The sequence below is a fragment of the Eulemur rufifrons genome, chromosome 1, assembly GCF_041146395.1.
Source record: "Eulemur rufifrons isolate Redbay chromosome 1, OSU_ERuf_1, whole genome shotgun sequence".
In the NCBI taxonomy this organism is placed as follows: Eukaryota; Metazoa; Chordata; class Mammalia; order Primates; family Lemuridae; genus Eulemur; species Eulemur rufifrons.
The window spans coordinates 1,166,231-1,188,329 of NC_090983.1; the positions used below are offsets into that span (position 1 = coordinate 1,166,231).

Below are 22,099 nucleotides of genomic sequence, written 5' to 3' on the forward strand. Positions count from 1 at the left end.
GCCCACTTGCCCCTCTGGAAAGGCTTCCCTGGGTCCCAGCATGCGTCTTTGCGCCTCACCAATCTGTGGTTAGCGCCTGCCTCCTCCCTCCCGCCAGCCACACTCAGCCCTCGCTCTGTCTGCCTCCGCTGCCTCCTCTCCTCCGGGGACGGTTTCAGCCTGCTTCGGGTTCCCCCGTGCCTGCGGCAAGGCCGCCCAGCGCCACTTCCCACGTCCCAAGCCAGGGGCCCCTCACCCAAGGCCTGTGTCACCCTCTGCCTCTGGTGACCGGGGCACCCGGTGAACCAGGGAGGCAGGTGGGTTGGGTTGGCTGCCTGGGCTGAGGAAGTGGGCCTGGAGGCTCTGGTTTCCCCTGGCTAATCCTGCCCACCGGGATTGGACACTTCCGGAAGGTGGGTGGTGCAGAAGACGGTGGGCTCAGGAGCTGCAGAGACAGGGGGGCTGGGGGCTCATGCCCGGGGGGAGGGTCGTGGGGGCGGGAAGGAGAGGAGGCGACCGCCCAAGGGCAGCATCCAGGACCCAGTGGATAAAGGTTGCCCGGGTGTGAGGGCTGCACTCAGGGTGGGCTCTGCGCCCCCGGGGCTGGTGAGGCTCCCACCATGGGCCCAGGCTGCCCAGCCCCCGTCTCTGCAGAGTGGCAGTGGACAGCGTCTCAGCCCGGGGGTCCTGAGAGCTGCACTGTGTGTGGGTGTGGCGTGGCCGTGGCTGGCAGGGGCCTGGCTGGACTGTGCTCTGGCCCACGGTGGTGGGCACTGACGTCAGGTGTCTCTGGCACCTGGAGGGCAGGTGGGGGCACAGCCTTCCCTGGACCCTGAGGTCTGAGGCCAGGGAACTGTCCACACTGGGCAGAGGCATGAGGCTCCGCGGGACAGGCCCTGGGCTCTGCCCCGTCCCCTCGTGCCCCAGATGCATTGCTGGGGGCGGGGGGCACAGGGTCAGGCATCTTCCAGGCCCAGATCACAGGTCCCTCGAGGCTGGTGCTGCCATGGCAGCTGGTGGGTGCTAGGCGCCAGGGGTCTGTCTGGCAGGACGAATCTGTCACCGTCGCCAGTGGCTGGGATGGGGCCAGCGGGCTTCCCTCGCCTGCTCGAGCAGCCGCACCAGGCTGCAGCCAGATCCAGGTTCCCCCACCTGGGTGTCCTGGGTGCCGGGGGCACCTGCCCATAGCGGGTCCTGAGGCTCAGAGAGGACGGGAGTGTCTGGCCCCAGACCCCAGGGGTCATTTCCGCCCTACAACCCCCGACCTCCTGCCAGGAGGCCCCTCGAGGGCCCCGCCCGAGTGGTTTCTGCCTCTGGGGCAGAGTCTGGGCTGCGTCTCATGCCGTGGCTTGAAGGAGGTTGTGCCGTCCTCAGTGCCACAGCACCTGGGTTTCCTTTCTCCTCTGACATGAGGAAATGCTGAAGGACCACGAAAGGCCTGGTCTGCCTGACTGATTGGCCGTGTGAATGACGCAGGCGGGCGGGAACTCGGCGTCCACACGGGTGCGAGTTGGGCCGCAGCCAGCCTGCAGGTTCACAGCCCAGCGTGGGCCCTGGCGGCTTTCTCAGTCTCTGTGTGCCTCAGTTTTTTCACCTGTGAAATGGGGTGTGACACCATATTTCATCAGCCCTAACATGCCACCTTCATCCTGGATCTGTTTTGTGCGTCCCTGAGACAGAAGGATGCAGAGGGACGCCAGGACCCGGGTGCCTGGCACGGTGTCCCCACCGGGCCCGCAGCAGGAGGTGGCGGGGCACCTCCTCGGGGTTCCCTGGGGGCTCCCTGCAGGGTGGGCTGGGGCAAGCTGTGCCCAGGGCCCTCCCGCTCCCCTGTCCTCCGAGCCTGGGCTTTCTGCAGTGGGTGCTGCCCCCAGAAAGGTTGGGGGTCGGAGGGCAGAGGCTGGCTCAGAGCCCCGCAGCTCGGCCCATCCCACCTGGCCCCCAGCTCGGGGCGGAGCAGGGCCTGTACCTGTCTGGCAGCCCGAGCTCCGGCCCCGTTCCCTCTGGACAGCACACCTGCGTCCCGTTCACGGCAGCCTCTGTCCCCTCCTCCACGTCCAAGCAAAGGCCCCTGTGCAGGAGCCCAGGCGCCCTGGGGAGGGAAGGCCACCAGCATGCCCAAGCCGAGGGGTGTTGGCTGGTTCCTGCCTGCTGGGCCCCCTCAGGGACTGGGCCAAGGGGCCTCGTCCCCTGAGCCTCAGTTTCCTCTTGTGACTAGGGCGGGGCTGTCTTCCCCAGCACTTCTGCATCCAACCTGGGTGGGTGGCCGGGGGTCTTTGCCTGCCCGTGTGGCCCCATGTTGGCCGGCACAGGGAATGCAGCTGCCACCCCGGTGACGGTGGCCTCCGCCCAGGCCTGCAGGGCTGAGCTGCCTGGAAAGCAGGTCTCTTGGTGCTCTGGGTCACCGATGAGCAGGCTGGACAGCACTGGGGGTCTGGGGTGTGCCCTGGGCACGGGGCTGGGGGTGCCCCGTCTGGGCTGATTCCCTCGGAGCTGCCTCTCGCCGAGGTTCTCTCTGTTCGTGGACTTGCGCCCCGCTGTGGGCCTGTGAGCGTCAGGGGCCACTGGGGAGTGGGCAGGAGGCAGAGGGCCGCCGGCCGCCAATGCCAGCCTGAGGGCGGCGGCTCGGCGTGGTCTGGGTCCCAGCCCCCGAGTCCCTGAAGAAGCAGGCTGAACCTCCGTCCCTGGCGCCCTCCCAGACGGCCCGGCTGGGCTGTGCCCGTGCTCACTATGGCTCCTCCTCCTCCTCTGTCCCTCCTCCTCCTCCTGTGTCCTCTGAGCCCCCGCCTGCCCCGCCCGCCCTCGCTGCCCCTGGCTGTCTGCGGCTCCCTCTGCTTTGCAGCTCCGTGTTGTGTTGCAAGCCAGGCCGTGCTGCCGCCGCCGCCGCTACTCAGAGCGCACGCTGGGGGTGGCCCGTGACCGCGGCCTCTGCTTCCCCAGGGCCTTCGTGTACCTGAGCAACCTGCTGTACCCCGTGCCCCTGGTGCACCGCGTGGCCATCGTCAGCGAGAAGGGCGAGGTGAAGGGCTTCCTCCGCGTGGCCGTCCAGGCCATCTCAGGTGCGTGGGCCGTGGGGGCGGTGGTGTGGGGGCCGCGGGGCTTAACCCTGACCCTAACCCTAACCCTGACCCTTCACAGACAGAGGCTGGGGCCGGGCGGGGCCTCTGCAGGCATCACGCGGAGGCCTGTGTGGCGCTGGCGTGCCTGGCCTTCCGCTCTCCCTGGGGCCAGCCCGACACTGTTTCCCACCCGGCCGGGCTGGCGGCCAGACTCTGGCCCACAGGCAGGGCCCAAAGGGGCAGTCATCTGTGCCAGCTCTTGGTTCTGGGCTCCAGCACCCTCCTGGGTCGGCGGGGGCCCTCTGAGGCTATGCAGGCTGAGCCCACTCTGGTGTGGGGTCCCCTGTCCCAACAGCAGCCCCAGATGGACCAGAGACCCCCTGGCCCCCTGGCCCCCGCCTGGTGCAGGGCAGGCTCCCTCCCCGCTGTCTGTGCTGCCCGGGAGAGCTATGCAGACATCTGGCCCCAGCCCCAGGCCCCATTGGAGGGATGCTGCGGGTCCTCCCTCCAACGTGGGCCTGAAGACACTGATCCCCTTCCTTGTGAGAGGTGGAGACCTCTCACTGCCCAGGACCCCCACCGAGGGCTGGGATGTGCTGCCCAGGGGGGGGCCCCCCGAGCCTCCGATTGCCACCTGCAAACGGGGTCTGGATGTTGTTTGTAAAAATGTGCTCCAGTCACGGAGGCACCACAGGGCCTAGACCCCCGGGGGCAGCGGGGACCGAGGTGAGCCCGGGCCGACAGCAGGCCCCACCCCTGGCCTCTGCTGGGGCATCGCTCGAGGAGGCGCCCACCCCAGCCGGGTACTCCGTGTCCACCTTGCACCGGTTCCCAGCCGGGGGGGCCTTCTGGGCTGAGCCGAGCCTTCCCAGCTACCCCCTCCCGCGGGCCCCCACCCCACTGCTGCCCCCATGAGAGTGGGGCCGCCCCAGAGGCTCAGGCCAGTCCACAGCCCTTGTGGGGACCGTCGCTGTCCTGGTGGGGGGAGCTTGGGCATTTCCTGAGCCCGAGGTCAGGCTGTGTGAGAAGGTTCCCTGCTAGGGCCATTGCCCATAACCCGTGGGGTCGAGGGGACCCTCGCTTTTCAGATGAAGCTGCCAGTTAGGAAGATGCACAGCAGCTCTGAGCCCAGGACCACAGCCCTGCCGTCCCCAGGTCACATACGGGGAAACCACTGTCCCTGGGACGTGGCCTAACCCGGCGGGGCCCCAGGCCTCTGCTGAGATCTTATGGCCAGATCCTTCCATCCGGGGCGACACCTAGTGCCTCCCTGGGCCTTGGCTGAGGTCGTAGGGGAGGGAACGTGGCGAAGGCACCGATCCTGCATTGGTGTCCACAGAGGTCACACCTGCCCCGGCCCGACACGGGCTGCGGCCAGTGGGTCTGTGCTCAGCGCAGGTGGGCGGCCGTGGCCAGCGTGGGCCGGGGCTGCCTTTGGGCCCTTGGGCAGCTGGTCTGTGGGGGACTTGAAGGCAGGGGTGCGAGAACGCGGCGGGTAGGCCTGTGGCCTGAGTGGGGCGCAGTTGGGGTCTGGATGGGAGACGGTGGTGGCTTGGAAGCCACTGAGATCCTGGCGGTGTCACCAGCAGGGACACGGCGGGGTTCAGGGAGGGCTGCCCAGTGCTGCTCACGCAGCTGGCGTCTGTGGCTCCCGTCAGCGTGGGCTGGGACGCGCCAGGGCTGCCTCTGGGCCCTGGGCAGCCTGGTTGTCACTGAGCCACAGCTGGTGGTGTCTGCTGCCCCAGCCGGCCAGGCGGGCTGGGAGCGCACTGTGCTCACCCTGACCCCGGGTGGCCCTGCCTGCCTTGGGGGACGGGCCAGGCCCCAACCATCGGTTCCTCCTGCAGCCGACGAAGAGGCCCCTGATTACGGCTCCGGCGTCCGCCAGTCGGGAACTGCTAAAATCTCCTTTGACGACCAGCATTTTGAAAAGGTGCGGCTCTCCCACCCGAACCCCGGCCTCGGGGTGCCAGCCGCTCCCGTGTGCTTTTCCCCCCTGGGGCGCCCTCCTGCCCCCCGGGCCCAGGTCCTCCTGGGTCCCAAGCCCTGAGCCTGCTGCCCCCTCGATGTTTGAAACACCCAGGCCCCTTCCCTGGTTTGCCTCACCTGGGGTTCGTCTGCCTCCCACCTCCTTAGGACTTGCACGAGCAGGGCACACGTGAGCTTCCAGAACAGACACTAAAGTGCATCCGCCCCCACCTGGCCTCCCTTCTCTTGGGCTGGCTGTCCTCTGTGTCCCAACGGGACACCACATTTGCACCCCCTTTGCCCAGCCTCCCCCACCCGGTGAGAACCAGGCAGCTCCCCGAGGCCGCCAGCCTCTGCTCCTCGTGTGGAGGGCAGCGCTGTGAGCCGTGCCCAGGCTGGGCTCAGGCGGCCCCTTCCTCTCCCCTCCCTGGACTCGCTGCGACCCACACCCACCTGGAACCTCAGAGCCCGACGCACTGGGCCGGGGGTGGCGAGTCTGCCCGAGACCCTCCCTCTCTCGAGGGGTCTCATCAGTGTCGGGACGCCGGGAGGGAGAGACTTACTCCCCTTTCCCCCAGGGGAGGAGGGGCTGGGAAGGCCCTGGCAGGTGGGGTGGGCGGGTCAGGTGTGCAGGTCCTCGGAAGCCCTGGCCCAGGCTCCGGGTGGCTCAGCCCTCCCGGGGGCCGAGATAGGGGCTGTGGGGGCCCCACCCCGGGCCGCCCTCTGTCCTGGCCGTCTCTGACTCTGGTCGCCTGGCAGTTCCAGTCCGAGTCCTGCCCCGTGGTGGGGATGTCCCGCTCGGGGACCTCCCAGGAAGAGCTGCGCATCGTGGAAGGCCAGGGCCAGGGCACGGACTCGGGGCCCTCGGCTGACGAAGTCAACAACAACACCTGCTCAGGTAGATCACCCCGCCCTGCCCCGCCCCGCCCCCGTTGCTGGAAGAGTGTGGTCTAGCGGTGCCCTTGCTCCCCCGGCCCCCAGCAGCGGTGCCTCCAGAAGGTCTCCTGGACAGCCCCGAGAAAGCCGCCCTGGACGGGCCCCCGGATGCCGCCCTGGACCACCTCCGCCTGGGCAGCACCTTCACCTTCCGCGTGACTGTGCTACAGGCGTCCAGCATCTCTGCCGAATACGCCGACATCTTCTGCCAGTTCAAGTGAGTCTCCCAGCCTCGAGGGGGCGGGGCTCTGGGCCTGGGGGCTCAGCAAAGCGTGGTCCTTGTGGGGGTTGTGTTGGCCCAGCCGGCAGGCCACGCACCCCCGTGGCACGCCCGGTGCGCCAGTTTGAGCAAGGGGAGGCCTTGGGGGCCCGTCCCAAGTCCCTGCCCCTGGCCAAGTGTCTCCTGCTTTGCAGCTTCATTCACCGCCATGATGAGGCCTTCTCCACGGAGCCCCTGAAGAACACGGGCAGGGGACCCCCACTGGGCTTCTACCACGTCCAGAACGTACGTTCTGGGCCTTGCCCCCGCCCCTCCCAACCGCTCCCCTCCCAGGGCTCTCTGGGCACCAGCCGGGGCCAGTGCTGTCCCCGCACGAGGACGCAGGGTCCCCAGTGCCACAGACACGCGCTGTCTCCCAGCTCCGCAGGCGTCGGCAGGGCTGGGCCTCTGCGGCCACTCCCCTGGGCTTGTGACGTCTGGTCACACGGCCTCTTCCCTCCGAGTGTCTTTGTCCTTTTCCACGGGGACCACAGTCACAGTGGGTGGGGCCTCCCGAATGACCTCACTTGAACGTGGTCACCTCCACAATGGCCCCATCTCAAGATACGGTTATATCCTGAGTCCTGGGGTTAGGACTTCAACATACGAATCTGGGAGGGGTGCACCCAGTTTAACCCATCACTCTTGCTGAGTGGGCGAGGGCCCAAGAAGGCCTACCCTGCAAGGCCACCCTGCCCTCTGTCACCTTCTCCAGCCCTGGGGCCCCACCCGTGCTGGGGAGAGAGGCCCAGGGGCGCCTTCGCCCACAGGGGTCTGGGGGGTCCGTCAGGCTGTGCGATGGGAGGAGCCTCTGGCCTAGGAGGGCCACGGGAAGGCCGTTGTCCCTGCTGTGGCCGAGGGTGGGCCCGGCTGGGGGCCCGGATCTGCCTGGAGCGCCCGGCTCTCGTCCCCTCGCTCATGGCTCGGCTGTGCCCTCCTGCCCGGCTCACCCGGCCGCCCGCCCCCAGATCGCGGTGGAGGTGACCAAGTCCTTCATCGAGTACATCAAGAGCCAGCCCATCGTGTTCGAGGTCTTTGGCCACTACCAGCAGCACCCATTCCCGCCCCTCTGCAAGGACGTGCTCAGGTCAGCGCCCGGCGTGGGGTCGGGGGCTGCCCAGACCTGCTCGCCCAGCGGTCTGGGGACGGCAGGGCCCAGGTGCCTCCCGCTGTCCAGGAGGCCTTTGCCAAGGCCAGCAGGACGGAGCGTTTCGCGGCCCTGGGCCTGCACACAGCTCTGCCTGTCAGAATGAGGAGGGGGTTTCTCCCTGTCCGAACCTCCATCTGCCAGGCACGGGCCGTGTCTGGGGGTGCTGGCTGGAAGGGGGCCGCGGTGGTCCCAGGACAGCTTCTGCTGCCCACGGAGGACACTGGGGAAGGGCCCAGCTGTGCCACTGCCCTGGGGAACGTCTGTCTAGCTCCTTCCCTCCACGTAGGCCCCCGAGGCCCAGACAAGGGGAGGCTGGGACAGTCTCAAGGGCTGTGACATGAGGCCATCGCCCCCTGGACCCTGGAGGGTGGGACGGGGGTGTCCGCCCTGGGCCAGACCGACCCTCCTGGCCACCTGGGGAGCAGGGAGGGCCGTGGACAGGCCCGGGGGGGTGCCCTTCTCTTTCCACCCCCACCTCCCCTCGGCTGTGGGGCGGAGCCCAGAAAGAGAAGGGCAGGGAGGGGCTTTGCTGCTGGGGCTGGGCTGGGAACCCGCACGTCTCACGCAGATTTCCTGGGGTCTTTGGGGTGGGCCCTGGGGTCCTGGGGGCCCTCTTCCTCCCATCCCAGCCCATGGAGGGCCTGGTGGGAAAGGGCAGGACAGGGGGCCTCCTGGGCTGCCCCCTCCAGCCCGGGGTCCTGCCGTCCTCTGGGCGCCTCACGCTGGCGCTTTCTCCACAGCCCCCTGAGGCCCTCGCGCCGCCACTTCCCCCGGGTCATGCCGCTGTCCAAGCCAGGTAGGCCGGGGTCTCGGAGCCCCCAGGGCATCCAGGCGCCCACGCTGTGGGTGCCGGTGCGGGGGGCCAGCCGTGTGTGCTGTCCTCCGGGAGGGGCTGTGCTCCCCCAGGCTCCCACCAGACCTCCCAGGGTCCCCATGGAGCGAGGGCCTGCCCCGCGCCCACGTGAGGCCACCTGGGGCTGGTGGCAGAGGTGTGGGGGCAAAGAAGGCCGTGGCTGTGGGCTTCCATGGGCCCGGCGCCATCCGAGCTGGATGCTGAGAGATTTGGGAGAGAAAGGAGATCCAGGAAGCTCCTTTGTGGGGGGTCCAGGCCAGAGGTGGGAGCGAGAATGTGGGTCTGTGGGAGGAGGAGTCTTTGGTAGCCGAGCCCTTACCTGGAACGCGGAGACCTGCCCCTGGGGCAGCTGGGCGGTGGAGTAGCTCTGCGGTGAGCTGGATCTCAGTTAAAAGAGGTTGTAGAATGTATTCCCTGCAAGACGAAAGCCACAGCCCAGAGACACGGTCAGGGAAAGGCCGGAGAGCCAGGGCGGAGGCCAAAGCCCTCCATGGCCTGGGAAGCCACCTGGAAGTGGAGGGCCCTGTCCCTGGCATGGGTGGCCCAGAGGGCTGGGGCCTGCGTGAGGACTGCGTCTGCGGCTGGCAGGGGAGGGTGGGTGCTGAGTCTGCACGTGTGACCGGGTGGCTGTCTCCGGCAGGCTCTAGTGCCCGCCCTGCAAGGAGGAGCAGATTCAGCCCCTGTCTCGGAACCCCCGAAGGGGAAGTTTTGCAGGCTGAGGACACTGGGCAGTGCAGACACCTTCGGGTCCTGCCGGCCAAGTCCTGCGCCTGTGTGGGCTTCGTGGTTTGCGGCGTGTGTTCCGCCTTCCCCACGGGCTGCGGGGAGACCTGAGACCCACCTGTATGGGACAGGCGGTGGAGGCTCCCAGGGGACTTGACAGAGGAGGGTCCCGGGGGGCTGTGGGCGGAGGTGGGTGAGGGACGCGCTGGGAGACAGGCTGTTTGTCGGGAGCTGGACACGAGGGGAGGCCAGTGGGAGCTGAGGGGCAGGGCCTGTCGGGCCGGGTGTGGGTGCCGGTGAGATGTGCTTGGACAGGTGCAGTAGGCTGTGGCCAACGTGTGGTGCAGGTGACAGGCCCGGCAGCATGGCAGAGGGGCCCCGTGCAGGCGTAGGGCCTTGGAGCAAGGGTGTCTGCTGCCCTGCTGGTCCTGGGGGTCTCAGCCACTGCTCTCTCCAAGGGCTGTGCCCAGGTGTGTGGCCACGTACTCCTCCCACCTGGGGCAAGGAGAGAGTGACAGTCCAGCGCAAAGTCTTGAGGCCTGACAGTGCCCAGGGCTGGGCAGGGCTGGGGTGGGCTGGTTGTTTCTTGTGGGGACAGGGAGGTGGCCTCACTGCCTTTGAGCCCCTGCCGCCATGGCCTCCTGCCCGAGTGTGTCCTCAGCGTGTGATGGGTCAGGTCTCCGTCAGTGCACGCCTCTCTCTGTCCCCACAGTGCCCGCCACCAAGCTCAGCACGCTGACGCGGCCCTCCCCAGGGCCCTGCCACTGCAAGTACGACCTGCTGGTCTACTTCGAGATCTGCGAGCTGGAGGCCAACGGCGAGTGAGTGTGTCCAGCTGGGGGCCTGGGGCGGGAAAGAGGGGAGCCCTGGGCTGGGCTGGGGTCCCCAGGGGTGGGATAGGGGAGAGCCCTGGGCTGGGCTGGGGGCCTGGGGTGGGAGAGAGGGGAGCCCTGGGCTGGGCTGGGGTCCCCAGGGGTGGGATAGAAGGGAGCCCTGGGCCGGGCTGGGGTTCCCAGGGGTGGGATAGGGGAGAGCCCTGGGCTGGGCTGGGGGCCTGGGGTGGGAGAGGGGGGAGCCCTGGGCTGGGCTGGGGCCCCCAGGGGTGGGATAGGGGAGAGCCCTGGGCTGGGCTGGGGGCCTGGGGTGGGAGAGGGGGAGCCCTGGGCTGGGCTGGGGCCCCCAGGAGTGGGATAGGGGAGAGCCCTGGGCCGGGCTGGGGTCCCCAGGGGTGGGATAGGGGAGAGCCCTGGGCTGGGCTGGGGCCCCCAGGAGTGGGAGAGGGGAGAGCCCTGGGCTGGGCTGGGGGCCTGGGGTGGGATAGGGGGGAGCCCTGGTCTGGGCTGGGGTCCCCAGGGGTGGGAGAGCAGGGAGCCCTGGGTTGGGCTGGGGTCCCCAGGGGTGGGATAGGGGAGAGTCCTGGGCTGGGCTGGGGTCCCCAGGGGTGGGATAGGGGAGAGTCCTGGGCTGGGCTGGGGTCCCCAGGGGTGGGAGAGCGGGGAGCCCTGGGTTGGGCTGGGGTCCTCAAGGGTGGGATAGGAGGGAGCCCTGGGCTGGGCTGGGGTCCCCAGGGGTGGGATAGGGGAGAGCCCTGGGCTGGGCTGGGGGCCTGGGGTGGGAGAGAGGGGAGCCCTGGGCTGGGCTGGGGTCCCCAGGGGTGGGATAGAAGGGAGCCCTGGGCCGGGCTGGGGCCCCCAGGGGTGGGATAGGGGAGAGCCCTGGGCTGGGCTGGGGGCCTGGGGTGGGAGAGGGGGGAGCCCTGGGCTGGGCTGGGGCCCCCAGGGGTGGGATAGGGGAGAGCCCTGGGCTGGGCTGGGGGCCTGGGGTGGGAGAGGGGGAGCCCTGGGCTGGGCTGGGGCCCCCAGGAGTGGGATAGGGGAGAGCCCTGGGCCGGGCTGGGGTCCCCAGGGGTGGGATAGGGGAGAGCCCTGGGCTGGGCTGGGGCCCCCAGGAGTGGGAGAGGGGAGAGCCCTGGGCTGGGCTGGGGGCCTGGGGTGGGATAGGGGGGAGCCCTGGTCTGGGCTGGGGTCCCCAGGGGTGGGAGAGCAGGGAGCCCTGGGTTGGGCTGGGGTCCCCAGGGGTGGGATAGGGGAGAGTCCTGGGCTGGGCTGGGGTCCCCAGGGGTGGGATAGGGGAGAGTCCTGGGCTGGGCTGGGGTCCCCAGGGGTGGGAGAGCGGGGAGCCCTGGGCTGGGCTGGGGTCCCCAGGGTGTGGGGGCAGGGGTGAGGTGCTGACCTGCCCGTGGGTTGCCGGCACCCAGAGTCATCCTCTTAGCGTGTGTTCACTGAACCCCACGGGCAGGGCCAGGCCTTGTCTCAGGCTGGGGACACGGCAGGCAAAGCCCCTGTTCTGGGATGGCGGACGTGGGGGCGCGACAGACAAGCACATGGGCCGGTGGCCCCTGAGGGTGCCAGGCACGGAGACGACAGGCCCGGGCTGTGGTGGGGTCAGGGCTGGAGTTGGCAGGTGTGGCAGTTACACGTGGGGACATTTGAGCAAAGACCAGCAGGGTGGTGGGCGGTGAGCCCAGTGGCCTCCGGAAGGCCAGGAGGGCCCTTGCCTGGTGGCTTTGGGCGCAGGTGGGAGCTGGGCTGTGGCCGGGCGGGGCCCCTGCAGCCCAGGAGCAGCGGGCTGAGGGCCCGGGGTGGGGGTGGCACAGACTGCGGTTCTTGCCCCGGGTGGGACGGGGCCTTGGCAGGAGCAGAGGGCCCTCGCCAGCCCCATCCCGGTGCCTTGCGGATCCGCAGGGGTGAGGGACGCAGGGGTCCCCTTGGGGGCTGTTGCAGAGGGCTGGGCCTCTCCCAACCTCCCCGCGGGACGCCCTCACAGCACGCGGGGTGGGGCTGGAGGACGATGGCGAGTCCGGGGACCGGCTGCCGGCTGCCGATCTTCCCGGAGCGGGCGACTGACTTCTTGCTGCCTTGCGCCGTCCGCTCTGGGGCCGGGCCGGTGTGCAGGCGGGAGGGGGCAGCGCCTCACCCGGGTCTCTCTTCCAGCTACATCCCCGCCGTGGTGGACCACCGTGGGGGCATGCCCTGCATGGGGACCTTCCTCCTCCACCAGGTGCGAAGCCCCTGCCCCGCCCCTGCCCACCTGCGCCCCGCCCCCACCCCACGTGGCCCGACCCGCCTGACCACGTCCTCTCTCCTGGCGCCTGGCAGGGCATCCAGAGACGGATAACAGTGACCCTGCTGCACGAGACAGGCAGCCACATCCGCTGGAAGGAAGTGCGCGAGCTGGTCGTGGGTGAGCCAGGCGGGCGGCTGCCTTGGGTCGGAGGGGCTGGGCCATGGGAGAGCAAGGACCCCTGGCCAGGCGACCAGGTTGCTGTGTGACGCTGGCTAAGTCAGGAAACCTCTCTGTGCCTCAGTCCCTTACCCAAAAAGGAGCGCCTTGGACCAGGTGATGATTCACAAATGTCTGTCTGGTCCCTGCATGGGAGTTCTAGGGCCACTGTGACAAAATGCCACCGCTTGGGTGGCTTGAACAGCAGAAATTGATCACCTGGCGGTTCCGGAGGCAGCAGTCTGAAATCAGCGTGCTCTGAAAGCCGTGTGGGAAAAGGCTTCCTTGCCGCTTCGAGCTCAGGTGGTGGCCGGGAGTCTGGGTGTTCCTGGAGCAGACACGTGGCTCCGTGTTCACGTGGCCGTCAGGACCAGGCAGCTTGGGGCAGCCCGCCCTGCCCGTGTGACGTCCGCTCAGCTCAGCTGGGCGACTTCTGCTTCCCAGAAGGTCACACTCCGAGAACCCTGGGGGTGGCGCTGAACAGGTCTTTGCAGGGAGACAGTTCGACCGCAGCCAATAGTGAGGATCTCGGGCTTTTTCCCTGTGACTTCGCGTCTGAGCTCTGTGGTCCACCGAATGCCTCTTTGCTGGGACACAGACAATTGTGCATTCGTGTGCGTAGCGAGCATGAGACCCCTGACCCTGCCCCGGAGCACGAGGGTGTCGCTCTGGAAGCCCGGCCAGCCCTGGTGCTGCGGCGGCCGGGCCGGGTACTGTGCAAGGCAGCTTCCCCGGGCGTGGCCCGTCCCCCGCGTCCCAAAGGGCAGGATGGCGAGGAGGGAGGTGCTGGGCAGACCGGACAAACGCTGTTGTCTCACAGCTTCTGTGTCTCATTTAACGCTGGTCAGAGCAAGCCGGCAGAGCCCCTTCAGGCATCATTTAGGGCAAACCTGGACACGGTGAACTGGCCCACAGGCAGGGATCCCTGGCCGGCCTGCGGACCCGGCCACACCGCGGGAGGAGGGGTGTCTGTGGGCAGCGCCACGGCACAAGCTGGTGTCCTGGTCTCAACACGCTCACCCCGCGGGAGGGAAGGGGTCTGCACGGCAGAGAAGCCACGGGTTGGGGGTCCATCCTCCCTCAGCCCTCCTGCTCCCGTGCGCCTGGTCCCACAGCCCCACCTTCGCCCGCCCCCTTCCTAAAAGTGCTGACAGGGGTGTCTGTCTGTGTTGGGGACAAGGGGTGCTGTTAGGGATTTGGGGGGCACTGGGGTGAACACCAAGGCCCCCGTCAGGTTGAGGGGCTTCGGCTCTGCCTCTCTGGGCTTTTGCCTGGACTCAGCTCACAGAGCAGCCCTGTCGCTTTCTGGGGGGCTCCATGCTCACAGCCGTCCCCGAGCCCAGTGCCCTTCCCAGAGGGCCGTGGGACGTCCAGGCCCACTGAGATAGATGGTCTGTGGGGAGGGCGTCAGCAAAAGGTGTGAGTGGTGGGTGGGAGCCTGTCGAGGCTGGGAGAGGACGGAGGTATGGACGGCAGAGGGACAGAACCCTGGCCCGGCCCTGCCGCTGTCTCTGCCCTGACTGGGGGCTGTGGGCTGGTGCTGGTCAGATGGGAGCGGGCACAGAACTGCCCAAGTACCGGCCCTGTGGGCACTGCCTCCCGCGTGGACCCGGAGGGCCCTGGGTGGAGTGGGGGCGCTTTGCCGGGACCCCACCTGCCTCCTCCCGGACCCTGCACAGCTGCAAGGTCCCGTGTCGGGTTTCCAGGGAGGGGGCAGGGCGGGCCCAGTGCAAAGCCCCAGCTGCGTCCTGGGTTTGGTTTTGTCTCCGTGCACGGTGGGGGAGAGGTTGCTCCTTCCGCTTAACAGAAAATGTGCCCATGGTTGTTTGCTCCTTGAGTGAGCGGAACGGTCACCTCCAGGTTAAGCAGGCATTAGGCGAGGCCACCAGGTGCCCCCTCCCAGTGCCGCTGGCCTCTTGCGCAGGTGACTGGCAGACCTCCCCCCGCCCCCCAAACCCAGTTGTCATGGAGGGGCCTGCGGGAAACGCCCATTGCAAGGAGAGATTTTACGGCACGTCTTGTCTGTCTCTTTCTGTCCTTCTGTCTCTGTTTCTCTCTCTCATTCTCATTGTTGTTAAGTGTGAAAAGCTGGAACATTCTCTCTCCTTGTGAGCAGCCAGGAGGCCTGTTGGTTCCGGCTGCAGTTGGATCTGTCAGCTGGGGGAGTGGGGGTGTCCACTGAGGCCGAGAGACAGAACTTAGACCGTGGCGAGGACAGTAGAGCCCAGACGGCAAACAGTACCCGGTCGCCGAGCGCCCTGCCAGGGCCTCCCTGTCCACCCGGCGCCACCTCCAACCAGACGCCGCCTTGGCCACGGGGCAGCTGCTTTGCTGACGCAACCCCCGCCCAGGCTGAGGCTGCCAGTGGGACCCACGGCCACTGCCCTCCTGGGAAGTGACACTCGGCCTCTCCTGCAGGTCGCATCCGGAACACTCCAGAGACAGATGAGTCCTTGATCGACCCTAATATCTTGTCTCTCAACATCCTCTCTTCCGGATACATCCACCCGGCCCAGGATGACCGGTGAGTGCCTGAGGGGTGGCGGCAGGTTCTGCTCCTGACTCCTGGAGACGGGCCCCGGTCGGCACCAGGCTGTTCCCGGCCCGCCGGGGGGACTCGGCCGCTTGGCCCGGCCGCACGTGGCCAGTCCAGCCCAGAGCTCCCCCACCCCCTTTTGACACCTGAGGGAACTGGCCTGATGAGGGATGCTGACAACCCCCGTGTCCCCTCGGCTGACTTTTCTGTGCCTCTGCGTGGCCGGCCGGGCACCCACCTGCCCCTTTGCCCCTCCCCCAGCAGAGGGGCCAGCATGGCACCTGGAGGAGGAGCAGGTCTTGTCCTGGGAGTTTCGTGGGCAGGCTGTGTGTGGACAAGCGGACCAGCTGCTGTGGGCGAGGCTGGGACCCTGGTGGGGTCCGGGGCCAGTGGTCTCGCAGCCCAGGGTGGAGGCGGCCCACAGGCACCGCTAGGCACGTGGCCCCGTCGCTGGGCTGCTCCTCTCCAAGCTCCCGGGTGGTAGCCAAGATTGGCTCAGCCTGGACAGTGGCGTTCAAGACCCTGGGGACGTCCTTGGCAGCCCTGCTGGGCTCTGCCGCGTGGATAGGGCAAGAGGGAGGTGGCACCTGAGGCTGGTCGGGGAGGTGGCTCAGGGCTGCCGAGGGCACCCTGCTGAGTGGGGACGTCCTGCTGGGACTCACCCTCGTGCTCCCTGAGGGCTTGACCCGGCCCCGGCACAGAAGCCAACCCTCGGAGTTGGAGCAGGGGGCTCCGCGGCTCACTGGAGGCTGCGTGTGTGGGAAGAACGTCTGAGGGCTGGGTGTGCCTGGAGAGGGGCGAGGGGACCCCATCCTGGCGAGGAGGGTCGGGGTCCATGGGGAAGGAGGGTCCTGGGGCAGTTGTCTCTGTTCTTCCCCTTCTTGGGTCCAGACAGCTCAGTTTCTTCCTGGGCTCCCGAGAGTGGGCTGTGGGCTGATCCCTCAGCACCTGAGTGACGTGGGCACCCAGGGGCAGCCGGGCAGGGGCAGAGTGGTGCGGACAGCAGGTGGGCGGGCACTGCGGTGGTGGGTCAGGGGCCGGGGCCCGCATGGGGCAGATGAGGCTCTGGTCCCTGCCCCGCCCTAGAGGTGGTGCCGTGAAACGCAGGCCGAGGGTCACCTGTGGGAGAAGGGGACGGTGAGACCGAGGGTGGGGTGGGCTGGGCTTGCGGCTGCCCCTGGCCTTGCTTCCCTGTTGCCATGAGAACGCTCCCCAGCGGGCGTGGAGAAGGCCTGGCGCCCCACGTGGTGCTGCCTGCGGGGGTTGGGCCGCTGTGCCTGGGCTGTGGGGACGAGGATCCCAGGGGGCAAGTGGGGCCAGGAGGGCTGGTCTGCCTGTGATCCGTGCCTTGGAGCCCGGGAGATGACTTTATTCCCCTGACCCCTGACCCTTCCCTTGCCCAGGTAGCTCCTGGGTTCCCAGGGCAGAAAGGGCGTAGTGGGGTGAAGGAGCAGGGTGAGTGGGTGCCCCGGGCCTGCCCCCGCCTGCCGTCCCTGCACTGAGGGCTGAGCTCTGGCATCTTCCTGCCCGCGCCGGCCAGCCCCGTCACTCTGGGGCTCAGGCCGAGGGTGACCTGGGAGGCAGCAGCTCATGGCTGCACCTCAGGCAGGTCACCTGCTTCTTGGGCCCCAAGAACCCGTTGCCACAGGGGCTTCAGTCCTGTGCCTGGGGCAGGGGGGCTGTGTGACGTGAGGCCAGTCCCGGGGCAGCTCTGGGTTGACCCAGCCCTGTGCCTGGGGTCGAGGCCCTGGGCCCGAGGATGAGGAAGGCCTGTCCACGGGTGGCTCGCGGACCCTGCCCACCGCTGCTTTGGCCCTCGCTTGGCTCTGCCCTGCTGCCCGCCCCACCCGGCCCTCCCACCCCAGAGGTCTCCAGGACCCTCCTCGGCTGACCCAGGCCGGCACCCTCCTGTGCTTGGCTGACCAGGCTAGCGGCCACCGCCGCAGCCGTCCTCTGTCCTGGACAGAGGCTGGCGTGACAGTGCTGAGGCTCAGGAGACCCCAGTCCGGCTGCGGCCACGGGGCCCGGGCTCCCTGCGCTTGGCCTCAGCCTCGGCCCCCCTGCCCCGCTCGGGGCCCACGCTTCGCCCGCCACTCAGAGCAGGCCCGGCCGCCGCGGCGGCTTCCCTCTGCGCTGCCCCCGCTCCCGCTGCCGCCCCCGCCCTCACTAACGTGTGGTTGTTTGTGTTTTGCAGGCAGTTTCTTGATTCGGACATACCTAGGTACCATCTGTGTCCCTTGGTTTTATTTCAGCCTCTTCTCTCCTTCCCGCCTCCCTCCCCGACCGCCCCCAAGCCCTGCCCCTCACACCCTGAAAGTTTAATTTCCGGCGTTTTGTCCTCCTCCTCCACCTGCTCACCCCTCTCTGTTCCTCCATCTCCCTCTTACTTTCCTTTCCTTGGAATATCGTTCCGACCCCTCCGTGGCTTCCCCACCCCGTCCTCTTGGCTGAGTCCCTCCGCCCTCCCTGGTTTTGGCTGCTTCCGTAGCTTCCTGCCCTCCCGTAGACACTGGCTGGCCCCCCACCCCTCCCGCCCGAGCCTTGCCACCACCCCCCCCCTGCCACGCCCAGGCCCCTGCGTGTGGCGCAGTGTCCTTTGCATGCAGGCTGGCCGGCAGGCTGGCTTTGGCCACACCCTCGCGTGAGGACCGGCCCCACCCCTGCGAGGGCCGTAGCGGGCAGAGCCGTGAGCACAGGGCACGGGGAGGGACAGGCAGGAGCCAGCCGCCAGGACTCTCAGGCTCCGGCACATTCCACACTGCGTGGGAGCCCTCGCCTGGCCAGGCCGGCAGGAGGGATGGCAGCTCCAGCCACGCTCCTCTGGCCGTGTCCACTGCACCTCCTTTTTGGGAGTGGCAGGTGGCAAATCCATGAAGAGACAGTGGGTTCTTGGACTTAGGTTTTCCCAGATTCCAGCCTGGCAGGAGTAGGCCCCTGCCCATGCCGGCCTGGGGCCAAGGGTCGGCGAGACCCTGGGCATGGAAGGCCACCCGGTCCCCAACCCAGGCTTTGGTGAGAGCTCGAGTCAGTTCCGAATGGAAGGCCAAGGCCGTCACCTCCTGGGTCCCTGTAGGATTGTGGCCAGAGCTTCGTGGTGGTCATCTTGCGGGTCAGCTTTTCTGAAAGGAGCTGAGCAGCAGAGGCCTTTCAGGGCCAACGTTTGAGCCTTTAAGCGGTGTCACTGGGAGCCAGCCCTGCCTGGACGCAGCCCTGGGCAGGAGGCTTGGCCAGGCCTTTCTGAGGCGTGTCCATGTTGGGTCTCAGCTGTCAGGTCAGGGCAGATGGCTGCTGTGACCATGGCCCGGCAACCGTGCCTGAGGCACCACCATGGCCAGGAGGAGACCCCGCCACGGCAGTGGGCCGTGGTGCCGGTGGGCGAGCTCCCCGGGCATGCGCCATGTGCACTCCCCCCACGGACAGGCCTTTCCCAAAGGCTGCTGCAGGCCAGGGCTGTGCTGGCCTCCCTGGGGCTCAGCTGGGTGGCAGAGGTGTCAAGGGACACCTGTGGTGGTGGCTGCCCCCGAGGAGGGGCACAGCCCAGGTGGGCTTGCTGGAGGGGCATCGTGCTGGTCCTGGGGGTGAGCCGGCCCCTCTGCTCAGGTTCTCCCCGGAGGGCTGTTTCCTGGGCCCATCAGCGTGGCCTCATGCTGGGAGTGTGTCTGTATTTTGTTCAAGTTTGAGTTTGTCCGGCGTTTGAGTTCCACAGCCTCTGTATGTTTGGGGGTACCAGGCGGGTTCCAGGCACCCCAGGCGCACACACAGTGGCTCCAGGAGGGCTCTGGCTGGCGCAAGTGCACAGGAGCACACGGAAGCAGAGGAGCTGCCCCGGCCCGTGTCAGCCCCCTGGGCTCCATGGGGCCCTCCCCCACCCCCATACCTGAGCGGGGCTAAGCCCGCCGTGGCTGGTGCCTGTTGCAGAATGAGCCGTCGGCCCCCGGCGGGCAGCAGGCCTGGGCCTTGGCCCACAGGAGAAGGCCTTGAGCTTGGGGCGTCGTGAGGGGAGGAGAGGGTGGGGTGAGACCCCCAAGACCCGGGCCTGAGCCTCCTTCCTGGGGCCCCGTTCTCGGGGCAGGGGCCGCCGTGGCGGGCAGTGCCGTGCGTGAGCAGGTGTGGGGGGCTCACCCCAGACGTCTGCAGTGGCAGCAACCTGGGCCTGCACGGCTGAGCTCGGGGCAGCCTGCATGAACCATCTGCTGATTGTGTGAATGTGGACAAGAGGGGGAACCTTCTGGAACCTTGTTTTCCTTCTCCCCAAGAATGGGGATGATAGTAGCTCCTGAGTCAGGTTGTTGTGAGATTAAGTGAGGTGATACCTGGAGCCGAGCCTCATTCTCACTGTTACCTGGCTCGTGGTCACTGCTGTGAGCGCCTCTCTTGCACGCGTGTGCACACGCACGCTGCTGCCCTGAGACGGTGCAGGGCGTGGACGGGGGCGTCTGTGATCCGCACCGTGGATGGGGCTTGGTCGTCCTCCCCCGAGGCTCACGCCTCCCCAGGGCCGTGCCTGCCGCCTGCCCCAGAGCGAGGGTCCGACCTGCCGGAGCAGGGGGCTCGGCCGCGCCCTGAGACGGTGCCCGGGGGCAGCGCCGTCCCAGCTGCCCTCGCCCTCCTGCCAGCCACGGGCCTGTGTCCCAGAGCAGCGGCCTCCTGGGGAAGGCCCAGGTGTAGGACCTTATTGAGAACCTGGACCTCAGTTTCCCCTTCTGTCCTTCCATGCTGCGCCATTTGTGGGGCCACAACACTCACTCGTTTGCTCATTCGTCTGTCACGGGTATCTGGAAAAGTCTGTCCCAGGAAGAGCAGAGCCTGGCAGGAAGCGCGTTCACCCCTCGTCCCCTCCTGCCACACCCTCCTCTCATCCTTCCCCTCCCCCTCCCCCTCCCCCTCCTCTCCTCTCCTCACCCCTCCCCCTCCCCTCACACCCTCATCCCTCACCCTTCGTCTCCTCACCTCTCCCCTCAGCCCTCACCACCTTCCCCTCTGACCCCTCACCCCTTCCCCTCTGACCCCTTACCCCTCGCCCCTCTCTTGTCCCCAAGACAGATGCTGACGGAGCAGCTCTGTCCTGGTCCTGGTCCCCGGTTGTGATGGGGTCGGGCGATGGCCTCACGCCGTCCTGGTGGGAAGACGCAGCAGGGAGGAGCTGCCCACCTGAGCTGTGGCAGAGGCGGGGACAGCGGGGAAGGGGCTCCCTGGGCCAGGCCAGGCCTGACCTGATGTTTCCTCCAAGGCCACGTCTGGCCCAGGACCCCTTCTCTGAGGGGTGCTTGGTGTCCTCTGTGGCCCAGCCCCGCGTGGACGCCGGCCGCTGGCTCCGGTCCCAGGGAGTAGCTCCGCTGTGTGTTCTCTGGTCCATTCCGGTCCGAGGGCTCTCGGGCCACATGCTGGGCAGTGCCGCGTGGCTGTGCGTGGCGTGACGTCCGGATCCTGGGAGAGAATCCCCAGGCCTGGGGCCAAGACCACCCCTGGCCCGGCAGAGTCTGTTCTGTCCTGAGGAGCAGCCCTGGCCGGGCCTGGGGTCGTGCTGGCCTCCTGGGCTCCCGCTTTGCTGTGTCCCACCTGGGGTGCAGCGCCCCAGGACGGGGTGGGGACACGCTCCCGATGTCTGCGGAGATGCCTGGCCAGGAGGGCCTGGTCGTTCCTGAACGGCACAGACGGGGCCAGTGCTGATGCCAGGGAAGCCCTGCGGGGGTGGAGGGCCAGGAGTGGGGGCCTTGTCCACACACGGGAAGCCGGCCAGGGTCCTTTGGGGACTTCCCAGCAGGTGCACAGAGGGTTCAGCACTGGGGTAGTGACGTGTGCCCAGGTGGCGACACTGACAGCACTGGCGCCAGGCCCTGTGCTCACTGTGCCCACGGCAGCTCACTCGCTCCACAAGGCATCTGGAGGCAGGGACAAGTGCGCCCCGTCGTACCCACAAGGAATTGGGGCACAGTGATGTCAGGAACCCCTGGGGGCCACATGTCTGTGCTGCAGCCCCGCAGTAGCGTCCCAGGTGGCCTCGGCCCTTGTTCCGGCTGGGCTGCCGCCAGCTCCAGCTCTGACCCCCGGCCCTGCCCGACAGGCCCTGAGCTGCGCCAGGGAGCAGGACGTCCCTCCAGGCCTTTGTTGTGGCTCCAGGGGCACCTGCCAGGTCCAGTAGGGGACAGACCCAAGGCTCTCACTCTAGACTCGGGGGACGGGGGTCTGTAGGGCTGGGCCTCCCGTGGGCCTGCGCCCGGCCCCCCGTGCAGCGGGCCTGGGGGCTGCGGGACCTGCGCCTCCCCGGTCAGCTGGCCCCGGGCCCGTGACGTGCTTGTTCTGATGTCTCATCTCTTCTGTGTGTGTACGTGTGTGTCCGGCTGCCTTGCCTTTAGCGTTTCATTCGGAAGTGACACTAGGTACAGCTCACTTTTCTCTCCTGCCCCCGCTTGTCTGTCCTCTTCTGCTTTCTCGAGTGGCTCTGTCCCCGACGTCCTCCTGTCCTGCCCCGGTCTCTGATGGCCCGCTGTCCTTGCCCTCCTCCGGTCTCTCCTGGGGACCTGTGTCTGACAGTGGCCCTGCCCCGTCCCCCGCTCCATTCCATGGCCCTGACTCGTGAGACCCGTGCCCTGCACCCTGGACTGCGCCGTGCAGTAGAGGGCAGCGCGGGCCCCACACGCCTCGGCGCCCCGGCGGGCCCGGCCGTGTCGGTGCCTGCGCTGCCACCAGCTGTTCTGTGTTGACGTGTCTGGAGTGTGTCTTTGTGAGGATGCTTGGATGGGGCCCGGGCGAGGCGGGGCGGGAGCCGACCAGGGCCACCGGGCTCTGCGGAGCGGCCACGTGTGGATTGAGGCAGATTCTCCACCTCAAACACGACTGGTCTCCAAACGAGCACCGGCCCCCAGAGTCTAGGAAACGTGCCCTTCGGAAGGTTAAAGAGAGGGACTGTCCCTGAACAGGAAACCCTGTTCTGCTCCCCTGAGGTGTCTGTGGGGCACAGTGGCCCTGTGGGGACTAAGTCCCAGCCTCCGGCTGGGCCCCCAGCTGCCCTGGGGAGGGTCTGCGGGCCTCTGCTCCGGTTGCCACTCCAAGCATCCTCCCCGGGCCTTCCTCCCTCAGAGGGCGAGTCCATAGGTGGAGCCGGGGCTGTGGGGGCTTCGCAGACCCCCGCGGGTCCCGTCAGGTCCAGGGAGCGACGCAGGCGCCTCCTTACTCAGACGGGCTCGGCCCCGCCAGGCTCCACCCTCCCTTCCCGCACCCCCCACCCCGCCCTCTGCTCCCCATCCCTGCTGCTCCCCCCCCTTAGCTCCCTGTCCCGCCTCCCTCCTTCCCTCCCTTCCCCACTCCTCCCCCCACCTTCCTTCCCTCCCCCCTCAGCAGGAGAGCTGAGAAA

At 68.2% G+C, this 22,099-nt stretch overlaps 1 protein-coding gene across 17 annotated transcripts in view; it reads left to right on the forward strand.

Moving 5' to 3' along the window:
• Window positions 1–22,099, forward strand: part of KIF1A (kinesin family member 1A) — a 63,462-nt gene that overhangs the window by 33,713 nt on the left and 7,650 nt on the right. For 8 of the 17 annotated variants that reach the window (XM_069465376.1, XM_069465383.1, XM_069465377.1 and 5 more), the window contains 11 exons: window positions 2,920–3,038; window positions 4,886–4,971; window positions 5,766–5,904; window positions 5,991–6,159; window positions 6,357–6,447; window positions 7,170–7,288; window positions 8,092–8,147; window positions 9,640–9,748; window positions 11,921–11,987; window positions 12,086–12,170; window positions 14,628–14,733. In XM_069465376.1, coding sequence (XP_069321477.1) covers window positions 2,920–3,038; window positions 4,886–4,971; window positions 5,766–5,904; window positions 5,991–6,159; window positions 6,357–6,447; window positions 7,170–7,288; window positions 8,092–8,147; window positions 9,640–9,748; window positions 11,921–11,987; window positions 12,086–12,170; window positions 14,628–14,733 — 1,146 coding nt within the window. Of the gene's footprint in view, window positions 1–2,919; window positions 3,039–4,885; window positions 4,972–5,765; window positions 5,905–5,990; window positions 6,160–6,356; window positions 6,448–7,169; window positions 7,289–8,091; window positions 8,148–9,639; window positions 9,749–11,920; window positions 11,988–12,085; window positions 12,171–14,627; window positions 14,734–16,939; window positions 16,967–21,101; window positions 21,126–22,099 lie in introns of all 17 variants that reach the window. The other 9 variants (XM_069465384.1, XM_069465396.1, XM_069465386.1 and 6 more) reach the window with 2 other exon arrangements.